The 12,565-nt window shown below is 38.0% G+C and overlaps 1 protein-coding gene across 1 annotated transcript in view; it reads left to right on the plus strand.

Moving 5' to 3' along the window:
• Window positions 1-12,565, plus strand: part of DNAH5 (dynein axonemal heavy chain 5) — a 267,797-nt gene that overhangs the window by 190,775 nt on the left and 64,457 nt on the right. Inside the window, exons 56-58 of the mRNA XM_082621280.1 lie at window positions 9,782-10,013; window positions 11,640-11,754; window positions 12,008-12,184. Of these exons, the coding sequence (XP_082477406.1) occupies window positions 9,782-10,013; window positions 11,640-11,754; window positions 12,008-12,184 (524 nt within the window). The remainder of the gene's footprint in view (window positions 1-9,781; window positions 10,014-11,639; window positions 11,755-12,007; window positions 12,185-12,565) is intronic.

Consider the following 12,565-nt stretch of genomic DNA (forward strand, 5'->3'; position numbering starts at 1 on the left):
TTTCTTTGCCCCAGATCCTCTTCCCTGGCAAGCTCATCCACAGGCTCCTGTGTAATATGCCCCATCAGTTTTTATCTCTGGTCTCGTCTGTCCCCTGGCTTGAAATCTGTGCACTCAACTGCCTGCTCGATACGTTCTTGTAGATGTTTCATAGGCTCCTTAAACTCAAAATGTCTAAAACTGAACTGGCTCAGCTCTGGTCACTCTCTCCCAGGAAGCCCCACGATCGTCCATGAAACTTGGCAACAGAAAGTTCTTTGTCTTTAACACCTTTCTTTTCTTCAACTCTCAAGTCTGCTCCATCACTAAGTCGTGTCAGTTTTGTCTCCTAAATATTGGTGGAATCTATCCGACTCTTTCCCTTTCACTGGCATCCTAGGGCAAGCTGTCATTGTAACTCACCTGGAAAACTCAAAGAGCTTTCTAATGATCCTCCTCCTCTTTCACCTGTCTCTCATCCATCTCACGCTGCCGACAGAACCGTGAGAAAAACATAAACCCAGTCACGTTGCTTTCTGTTTAAAACCTTCCACTGCTCTTAGGAAAAAGCAGTCTCTAGCTTGGCCTTCAAGGCTGGGAAAAGCGGACCCCACCTACCTCCTCAGCCTTACCCGAGGTCACTTTTTCCTCCTGATCTGTTCTCCTTGATTCTTGAATATGGCCTTTTTCTTCCCATGCAGTGCCCTCCTCCTCCCATTCTCCCTGAGCCCTCCTCCCTCTGTCTGGATACTCCTGGCTCAGCTAAATGTCACTTCCTCAGGGAAAACTTCCCCTGTTCCCACCCCCTCCCAACACCCCCAAAGCCAGTTCCCCTGGTATATATTTCACAGCACTCTGTGCTTTTGCTTCCTGGGACTAACCACAGTTTGCAATTTAAGTACTTAGTTGTATGATTTCATTAATGCTTATCTGTCCTGCTAAATTAAAACTCCATGGGCTCAAGGACTACATATCTTTGTTCACAATTTCAGCAGCTACCAGTATTCAACACCTACAGTGTTCAGCCAATGGCTCAGACTGTCACAATTCATCATCCTTCAATAATATGGCCCTAACTTACTTGCAGTCTTCTCTGATCCAACACAAACCTTCTCTTGTTTTTTTTCAGATATACATCTTTTGTTTGATTTCTGAGCATCCTTTAATCATCTTTATTCTTTTTTTTTTTTTTTTTTTTTTTTTGCGGTACGCGGGCCTCTCACTGTTGTGGCCTCTCCCGTTGCAGAGCACAGGCTCCGGATGCGCAGGCTCAGCAGCCATGGCTCACGGGCCCAGCCGCTCCGCAGCATGTGGGATCTTCCCGGACCGGGGCACGAACCCGTGTCCCCTGCATCGGCAGGCGGACTCTCAACCACTGCGTCACCAGGGAAGCCCAATCATCTTTATTCTTCCACACATAGTCCCCCTTATCAAGAATCTTCTCTCTCATCTTTGTTTACCTAAGTTCCAAAGCTTAATCAAGACCCATCAGATCCTTCACTCTTCCTTTGTTCACTTAGGAATATTTTTTCCCCCTTTTCTTGAACCTCCTTTATCTTTATCACTTAAACTTTATATAATGCACCTAGGCATTTCAATCTTTCAAACCTTTTGATAACCAGTAAGCTTTTGTGACTATGCCTCCAATCTAGTCTAGTAAATATTTAGAGCCAGTATACTACATTAATATATAGTACTGTGATAGTCACAGTAGTGGATAAAATAATTATAAGACATGAGACATACCTCCTTTCTTTTTTTGTTTTTTTTCTGTATGTGGGCCTCTCACTGTTGTGGCCTCTTCCGTTGCGGAGCACAGGCTCCGGACATGCAGGCTCAGCAGCCATGGCTCACGGGACCAGCCACTCCATGGCATGTGGGATCTTCCCGGACCGGGGCACAAACCCGTGTCCCCTGCATCGGCAGGCAGACTCTCAACCACTGTGCCACCAGGGAAGCCCCCTCCTTTCTTTTATAAATATAAAATTTTGTTGGGAAAACCAGCATCTACACTTAATACCAACCTGCCTTATGTTATTTTGAAAGAATACCATCTGTAGGTATTGGAAGTACTTCAATACATTTAGGGATTTAAGTGTTATATATTCTTTTTAGAAAATTAGCAGGAAGGTTTCTAGAAAAACCATTTAAATTGCTTTTATGATCCTGATTCTGAATTAAATTATTATCTCCAGTCACATTAATGAGAAAATATATCATTTTTAGCATATTTCATTTATCTTATAATAAATATTTTCTATAAAAGTATTAAATTATTGTGTATTTTTCTAATTTATTTATTCCTTAAGATATACTTTATTTTAATTTTTTTAAACCACTTTATTGAGGTATGGATGACATAAAAAGATCTGTGCATGTTTAATATATACAACTTGACAAGTTTGGACATAAGTATACACCTGTGAAACTATAACCTATGCCATAAACATATCCATTATTACCTCCAAAAGATTTCTCCTCAATTGAATGATGAAGATGATAATGATTGTTTTGTGATAAGAACACTTAACATAAGATATACCCTCTTAGCAAAATTTTTTGACTATACAATACAGTATGGGTAACTATAGGCATTATGGCATACAGAAGGTCTATAGGACCTATTCATATGTATAACTGAAACTTTGTATCTTTTGACTAATACCTCCCCATTTCCTCCTACTAGCCCTTGGCAACCACCAGTCTACTCTCTGATTCTATGATTAGATTATTTTAGATTCCTCATGTGAGTGACATCATGTATTATTTGTTCTTTTTGTCTGGCTTATATCACTTAGCATAATGCCTTCCAGGTTCATCCATTTTTTTGCAAATGGCAGAATTTCCTTCTTCTTTTTAAGGCTGAATAATATTCCACTGTATGTAAATACTGCATTTTCTTTATCCATTCATCCATGGATGGACACCTGAGCTGTTTCCATGTCTTGTTTATTGTGAATAATGCTGCAGTGAACATGGGAGTGCAGATATCTCTTCAGGATCTTGATTTCAATTTCTTTGGATATATACCCAGAAGTGGGATTGCTGGATCATATGACAGTTCTATTTTTGACTTTTTGAGAAACCTCTTACTGTTTTTTATAGTGGCTGTACCAATTTACATCTCCACCAGTAGTGTACAAGGGTTCTCATTTCTCTACATCCTGGCCAACACTTGTTATCCTTTTTTTTTCCCTGATAATAGACATCCTAACAGGTATGAGGTGATATCTCATTGTGGTTTTGTTTTTTTTATTATTTTTATTTTTTATTGAAGTAGAGTTGATTTACAATGTTGTGCTGATTTCAGGTGTACAACAAAGTGATTCAGTTATATATATATATATATATATGTATATATTCTTTTTCAAATTCTTTTCCCATATAGGTTATTACAAAATATTGGGTATAGTTCCCTGTGCCACATAGTAGGTCCTTGTTGTTTATCTATTTTTTATATAGCAGTGTGTTACTCCCAAATTCCTGATTTTTCCCTCCCCCCCACCTTTCCCCTTTGGTAACCATAAGTTTGTTTTCTATGTTTATGAATCTGTTTCTGTTTTGTAAATAAGTTCATTTATATCATTTTTTTTAGATTCCACATATAAGTGATATCATATATTTGTCTTTCTCTGTCTGACTTACTTCACTTAGTATGATAATACCTAGGTCCATTCATGTTGCTGCAAATAACATTATTTCATTCTTTTTTATGGCTGAGTAGCATTCCATTGTATATATTACCACATCTTCTTTATCCATTCATCTGTCGATGGACATTTAGGTTGCTTTCATATCTTGGTTATTGTAAATATTGCTGCAGTGAACATTGAGGTGTATGTATCTTTTCAAATTATGGTTTTCTCTCGATATATGCCCAGGAGTGGGATTGCAGGATCATATGGTAGTGCTATTTTTAGTTTTTTAAGGAACCACCATACTGTTCTCCATAGTGGCTGTACCAATTTATACTCCCACCAACAGTGTAAGAGGGTTTCCTTTTCTCCACACCCTCTCCAGCATTTATTATTTGTAGACTTTTTGATGACAGCTATTCTGACTGGTGTGAGGTGATACCTCATTGTAGTTTTGATTTGCATTTCTCTAATGATTAGTGATGTTCAGCATCTTTTCATACCTTTTGGTCAACTGTATATCTTCTTTGGAGAAATGTCTATTTAGAACTTTTGCCCATTTTTCAATTGGGTTGTTTGGTTTTTTGATGTTGAACTGTATGAGCTCTTTATTTTGGAGACTAATCCCTTGTTGGTTGCATCATTTGCAAATACTTTGTCCCATTCTGTAGGCTGTCTTTTCATTTTGTTTATGGTTTCCTTTGCTGTGCAATAGCTTTTAAGTTTAATTATGTCCCATTTTTTTTAGTTTATTTTTATTTCCATTACTCTAGGAGACAGATCCGAAAAGATATTGCTGTGATTTATGTCAAAGAGTATCCTCTGTACTATGTTTTCCTCTAGAAGTTTCTCATTGTGGTTTTGATTTGCATTTCCCTGATGATTAGTGATGTTGAACATCTTTTCATATACCTGTTGGTATTTATATATCTTCTTTGGAAAATATCTGTTTAGTTCCTTTGCTCATTTTAATCAGGTTACTTGTTTTTTGCTATTGAGTTGTAGGAGTCCCATATATATATATATATATATATATAAATAAATAAAAAATATAGAAATATATATGAAATATATTAAAAAATATATTTAACCCTTTATTAGGTTTGCAAATATTGTCTCTCATTGCATAAGTTGCCTGTTCATTTATTGATTGTTCCCTTTGCTGTACATAAGCTTTTTAGTTTGTAATCCCACTCATCTATTTTTGCTTTTGTTGCCTGTGCCTTAGGCGTCACATCCAAAATATCATTACCTAGACCAATGTTAAGAAGCTTTTCCTCTACATTTTCTTCTAAGACTTTTATGGTTCATGTCTTATGTTTAAGTGTTTAATCCATTTTGAGTGAGTTCATTTTTGTGTATGATGTAGGATAAGGGTCCAATTTCATTCTCTTGCATATGGATATCCAGTTTTCACCATTTACTGAAGAGGCTATCTTTTCACCATTGTGTATTCTTGACACCCTTGATGAACATCATATGACTGTACATGTGCGGGTTTATTTCTGGGCTTTCTATTCTGTTCCATTGGTCTACATGTCTGTGTTTATGCTAGTACCATGCTGTTTTAATTTTTGTAGGTTTGTTATATATTTTGAAATTAGGACGTGATTCTGATTTGTCCTTGCTCAAAATTGGGAGTCTTCTGTGGTTCCATATGAATTTTAGCATTTTAATTTTCTATTTCTATATAAAATGCCTTTGGAATTTTGATAAGGATTGTATTAAATCTGTAAATTACTTTGGGTAGTATAGACATTTTAACAATATTAATTCTTCCAACCTGTGAACATATGATGTCTTTCTATATATTTATATCTACTGTAATTTTTTTTTTTTTTTGCGGTACATGGGCCTCTCACTGTTGTGGCCTCTCCCGTTGCGGAGCACAGGCTCTGGACGTGCAGGCACAGCGGCCATGGCTCATGGGCCCAGCCGCTGCGTGGCATGTGGGATCTTCCCGGACCGGGACACGAACCCGTGTCCCCTGCATCGGCAGGTGGACTCCCAACCACTGCGCCACCAGGGAAGCCCTGTAATTTTTTTATTAGTGTTTTATAGTTTTCAGTACAAGTCTTTCACACCATTGGTTGAGTTTATGTCTAAATATTTTATTTTATTGTTTGATGCTCTTGTAAATGGTACTATTTTCTTAATTTGGGGTAGTTTATTCTTATTGTTTAGAGCATTTTTCTAATTTAAAGATACTCAGAAAAAGCCAAGTGTCCTCCTCTTTATCCCACACATACCATAAATACTAGATTTTGTAGTAATTATATTGCTTCTGAAAAAAAGTGAGATTTTTATATGTATGAATTTAAATGGATTGAATCTCTAGATGAAACATTTAAAGAAATATACGCTTTATTTTATTTCGTAAAATTCTTGTCCTTCCCACCATTTAGTAATCTATGTTTTGGCAAATCTTTGTTTTTATCTTTATATGGAGTTGTTTTGAATTGCTTCTAAGTATCTGTATTATCTTTATTCTGGTGATATTATATTTCTTAATGAAACACTGTGATTCCAAAGTCACTACTAAATCAATTAAGTTCATTTAGATTTCTCCAAGGTAAAGATAATTAATAATGTTCTACTAGACTCTGTTTTATTTTTTTTTTTTTTTTTTTTTTTTTTTATTTAATTTCTTTTATTTTTTTGCTTTATAACAAATTTAATCAGTTATACATATACATATGTTTCCAAATCCCCTCCCTTTTGCGTCTCCCTCCCACCCTCCCTATCCCACCCCTCCAGGCGGTCACAAAGTACCGAGCTGATCTCCCTGTGCTATGCGGCTGCTTCCCACTAGCTATCTACCTCACGTTTGGTAGTTAGACTCTGTTTTAAATCAGCACATTATTATTAAAATAGGCCATCCTTATTTGTAACTAAAGTTCAACAAAATCAATAGCATATATATGGCATATATTTCTTTTCAAAGAAGGCCATTTTAGTTATGTAAGTAAAGTGGCACTCTTTGAAAATTATTACTTGATTTATACTATACAAGATTTTGGCCTTAGGAGTTAGTCACCACTGCTTCTGCAACAGCTCACAACTAATGGTGTATCATAAAGAGAAATGAGGCAACTGCACACAATAACCACTTAGAAAGTAATACCAAGCATGTAGTTCCCACTGTTTCCCAGAAAAACTAGCATATTTTGTTTATGAAGCACATTAATCAGAAGATATATTTGACCTCCAGGCTTCATTGAAAAAAATGTTTGTTAACAGTCTAAAAACTATATAGTTTTGTTGTATTTGAATTTCTAAATCAAGGTGCTGTAGGCATTGGAATTCATCATCTTGGGCTTTGAATTCCAATTCTCCTACCTACAGGCAAACTTCTCTAAGCTTCATTTTCCTTGTCTATAAAATATACATAGTGATATCCATCAATTAAGGATATCCTAAGGATTAATTAATAAAGTTTTGTTATTTAGGATCTGCCAGGATTAGATATGCTTGCCTTCTGAATGTAGCAATTAAGAATCTGTTTGTCTGTAAGAGAAAACCAGAGCAGTAGTGGCATAAACAAGTAGGTTTTTTTTGTTTGTTTGTTTTCCTGCTACCAAGAAAGTGCACAGATGTGCAGCCTAGAACAAAGACAGTGGGGACCTTACTCCTAGCTAGCTGTCATCCTTAGGGTGTGCCTCTTGTTCTTATAGGCACAAGAGGGCTGCTGCATCTCAAGGCTTTGTGTCTGTTGGTGTCTCATGAAGCTTTACCTTTTATGTCAGGACAGGATTCTTCCCCAGGGACTTTTGTCTGCATGTCTTTGGCCAGAACTGAGTCAATCCCAGCTACATGAGGGTTTGGAGAATCAAAGACTTTTAGTTGGGCAGATTGTTACTCTGAGCAAAATCAAGATTCTTTTAGTAACAAAGAGAGGGTATGGCTACTGGATAGGCAACTAATGTGCCCTTCTCACTTTATTACTTCAGCCCTTTTAATCCAAATGAAGTGGGAATTTGAGGGCACCAAAATTCAGGGACTGAGGCCACTGTACTCCCTTCTATCCCACACATCCATCACCTTATTCTACATCAAGTGAAGTGAACAAACAATACCAGGATATAATCTATACTGACCTCAGACATCAGCCTAAAGTTGGGCCCCAAAACTGGCATTGCTGCCTTGGTGATTGGATATTGAAGATGACTAAAGTGTTTTCCATGCCTTTTGTCTGAGTCTCAGCAGGCTTGGGTAACCCTAAGAGGAACTGATCCTTTTTTTAACCTTTCCTGCATTAGAGATTGTGAGTATATGGAAAAGTATACTTAGAATCCATTCCATTTTTTTCTTTGACTTTTTGGAGACATTAAAAAGACAACTTGCTAAATAAAGAAAAAAGTCACCATTATTGATACTTTCTGTTCATGTAAGGATAAAAATCATTACATGGTAAATACAAGAAAGTTTTCAGAAAGTGGGGATGTCCCTGAGAATATCCCATAATGCCAGGTAAAGCACTTGGTATCATGCCTGGCACATAGTAAATATTGCTGCCATTGTGGTTAAAACCTACAATTTGTCATAGGCAAGAATAGTTCATATGTTTCCAATAACCAGACTTAAACTTCCTAGAATTTAAATTGTTCTTTATAGTGGTTGCTTAACTCATATGAAAAAATGACTTCTGAGTGTCTTAATTCATTGCCTTTCATTATCTACAGTAAACTGTATTTTTAACCAAGCTGATAAATTTTCTCTATTATTTACATAGATGTAAATACTGCCCCACAATTACATCATTAAGAACTTTAATTACTAACAGTGAGAAGATACTATTTTTTAATTTCTCTGCTAGCTATCACCTGATAGATTTGTTCACTCCATTCCTTCTCTTTCCCTCCCTCCTTATTGGCCATATTTGTATTTGCAGCTCTTATGCACATTTTTCAATACTTTTAGCACTTTTAAAGGAAATCTGTAGGCCATTTTCTTCTAAGATGAATAAAGATGGTTGTGATAATTTTTAACTGGGTTATGTATAACCCTTGTAAATTCCTTGGGATGGAGACCAAGTTTCATAGTGGTGGGTGCTTAGCACACACTCTATGTATATGTGATGATGGATTAGCTCTGACTTTATGGGCTATTCTTATAATAAGAAATACTGTCGTAGAACTGGTCCCATGTTTGGCACTGTTGGGAAGATAAAGGTCTACAACAGAAGATTTTTACTCATACATTTTTAAAGGATACCATAAATTAGAATTGACTACAGATGGCCAGCTGCCACATTTAAGAATAAGATGGCCAAGGCATAAAAAAATTTAGTGATGAACATTCCACATGCCAAATGCAATCAGAGCCTGGGGGAATTAAGGTTATGGCAGGTTCTGAGTTTAAAAAAAAATAAATGGGGCTGTTAAATATGAATACCAGGTGGGCACTGGTTTCTGAGTTATTTGTACCACTTTTGTCCTTACGTAAACCATAAAACAGTCTGGCTGCTGACCAGAACCTGCAGCTGTGTAGAAGAGACTTCTTTATACATGTACCAGAAAACAAAGAATTATGATAGGCTTAAAGTCTGTTATAGTTTTTTACATGAAAGGGAAAATAAAATTGTTGATGTCATAGGCCTGGGGCCAAAAATGCTGACATATATCTACCTAGCTGGGGCTATAAATATCCAGTTAACTTTTTTTTTTTTTTTTTTTTTTTTAACTTTTCGGTCACGCTGCATGGCACGTGGGATCTTAGTTCCCCGACCAGGGATCAAACCTGTGCCACCTGCATTGGAAGCGAAGAGTCTTAACCACTGGACAGCCAGGGAAGTCCCAACTTAAAAAAATTTTTTTTTTAATTGCAGTATAGTTGATTTACAATGTTGTGCTAGTTTCTGCTGTACAGCAAAGTGAGTCAGTTATACATATACATATATCCACTTGCTTTTAGATTCTATTCCCATATAGGTCATCACAGAGTAGTGAATAGAGTTCTCTGCATTATTCAGTAGGTTCTTATTAATTATCTATTCTCTATATAGTAGTGTGTATATATCAATCCCAATCTCCCAATTTATTCCTTCTGCCTCTTTTCACCCCTGGTAACCATAAATTTGTTTTCTACATCTGTGACTCAAGCCCGTTAACTTTTAAAATGGTAATTCTCTTTCATATTTCACATGCTGTTGTCTTTATTCTTTCTAGTGTCTGAACACTTTCTCTCTTCCTATGATATTGACTGCAGTTTGGAAACCAAGAAGGAAGTGGTCCAGTGCATGGGCTCCTTCCAGGATGGGGTAGCTGAGAAGTGTGTTGATTATTTCCAGAGATTCCGACGTTCTACCCATGTGACACCCAAATCATACCTCTCCTTTATTCAGGGCTATAAGTTCATATATGGAGAAAAGCATGTGGAAGTGCAAACTCTGGCCAACAGGTAAGTATGAGGATCAAATACAAAGTTTTTTTTTTTTTCTTTTGCGGTACGCGGGCCTCTCACTGTTGTAGCCTCTCCCATTGCGGAGCACAGGCTCCGAACGCGCAGGCTCAGCGGCCATGGCTCACGGGCCCAGCCGCTCCGCGGCAAGTGGCATCCTCCCAGACTGGGGCATGAACCCGTGTCCCCTGCATCGGCAGGCGGACTCTCAACCACTGCGCCACCAGGGAAGCCCCAAATACAAAGTTATTTTAAAGCAACAGCTTTTAACTAGGGGCAAATTTGCTCCTAGTGGACATTTTGCAATAACTGGAGACCTTTTTGTTTCTTACAACTAGGGTGGAGGGGGTGGAGAGGTGCTACTGGCATCAAAAGAGTTAGGGGTCAGGAATGCTGCTAAACATCCTAACAGTGCACAGGACAATCCTCCATTGCAAAGTGTTCTTCAGCCCCGAATACCACTAGTGCTGAGACTGAGAAGCCTTCCTCTCAAGTTTGTTCAAAGGATTATTCCCTGGTTGCTAGGGGCTTTATTCTTGCCCAGTAGGATTAAATGTTGCCAAGTTTTCATGTGGCCTCCCACTTTCTATATTGAATGACAATAATAGAAACTGTAGACCTGGAAGAAAGCTGAGAATACAGACCTCCCCTCCCCGCTCTACTCAGCTCTTTCTTCCTGCACATTCTGAGTGTCTGGGATAGAAAAGTCTGCTTGATGCTTATGTTCTCTGCATAGTAAACACCCTATTTACTGAAGTTTGTTCCCAATTTCCCTGCTCTGCCTTTCTCTTTTCTGCACACTTATATCTTCTGCCTGAATATAGCCAAGAATCAGCCAAGGTTGTTACATAAGGGACCTCTGGGTGGGTGGTTGGACTGAATGAGTCTGAGGCCTCCTATCTTTTTTTTTTTTTTTTTGCAGTACGCGGGCCTCTCACTGTTGAGGCCTCTCCCGTTGCGGAGCACAGGCTCCGGACACGCAGGCTCAGCGGCCATGGCTCACGGTCCCAGCCGCTCCGCGGCATGTGGGATCTTCCCGGACCGGGGCACGAACCCGTGTCCCCTGCATCGGCAGGCGGACTCTCAACCACTGCGCCACCAGGGAAGCCCTGAGGCCTCCTATCTTTAAGATCACATTATTTCAGAGTCAAGCAGGCAGTCGGGCCCCTCACGAGGCTGTTCTGATGGCTTTAAATTTGTTTCTTTTCTTGATCCTAAATCTTTCTTCTTTTAACTTCATTGGTCTTGTTAGAAAAACAGAAGTTATTTATTTTCCTTTCTCCATGATAAGACTTCAAGCATTTGAAGTCTACTGTCTTTGAGCTAAAGTTCATTAAGCATGTTTCCTGCATGAGACAGATTCTAGACACTGTCATTCCTCATATCATGCAGTGTTCTCAGCAGACTTACTCTTTTCACACATGGTCTATGAAGAACATACAAATGTCTTTAGTCTGGAGTCAAGCCTGGACATTTACTCTTTTTTTCAAGCCCTCTCGGGTTTGCTATTGTATATACATTATTCTTCAAATATGACCATTACTATATACATCAGTAGACCAGTGCTTAGAAAATGTGGCCAAGAACCACACATTTTACACTCCCCACTTGGATTTTTAATCTCAGAATGAATACTGGATTGGAAAAGCTGAAAGAAGCTTCGGAGTCTGTTGCAGCCTTGAACAAAGAATTGGAAGTGAAAGAAAAGGAGCTCCAAATGGCCAATGATAAAGCCGACACAGTGAGTAGACATTGACATGTGGACCCTATTCATTTTGAATTCCCAGCTCATAAATGTTAATGATGTATGCTCCTTCACTAAATTATAACCATGGAAGTACAAATTATTTATTTCCATTAGAATACCATACTCTTAATTCTATGTACGAAGAATTGTGTAAGTGGACAAAATCAACAAATCAAGGCAAAAATGTGCATTTCCAGCTGGGTCTTTGGTAATTTTTGATGTACTTTTTTGTTTTATATTAAATTAGGTCTTAAAAGAAGTGACAGTGAAAGCACAGGCTGCCGAAAATGTCAAAGTTGAGGTACAGAAAGTGAAGGACAAAGCCCAGGCCATTGTTGACAGCATCTCTAAAGATAAAGCCATTGCTGAGGAAAAACTGGAAGCAGCAAAGCCAGCGTTAGAAGAAGCAGAAGCAGCCTTGCAGGTATATCTTTGTAATATAACAGATGCCACCTTTTAGGGCCTTGGAGGAAGATTAAGGCAGAAAAGATGAATAACAACAAGGAAATGTTCTACCGCTTCAGGTGAGAGCTCTTTCTACTGGAATGATTTCAAGTAACATTTTCTGCTTGGAGATGTTATTTGATTTTTTTTAGATATTGCACATGGCACCTCACATCTCATCTTCCTCACTCATGAATGATGGGCAGTGTCATATAATGGTGATCTGGAGTCCTAGGTTCTCAGCTCAACTCTGTAACCAATAAGCTATGTGACATTGGGAAAGTCACATAAAATTTCTAAAATAACATTTTTTTTCACTCATTCATTGTGGACGTTGGAGTAGGTTGGTAAGATACAACAT

Source organism: Mesoplodon mirus (genome assembly GCF_964341445.2).
Source record: "Mesoplodon mirus genome assembly, chromosome: 5".
Classification (NCBI taxonomy): Eukaryota; Metazoa; Chordata; class Mammalia; order Artiodactyla; family Ziphiidae; genus Mesoplodon; species Mesoplodon mirus.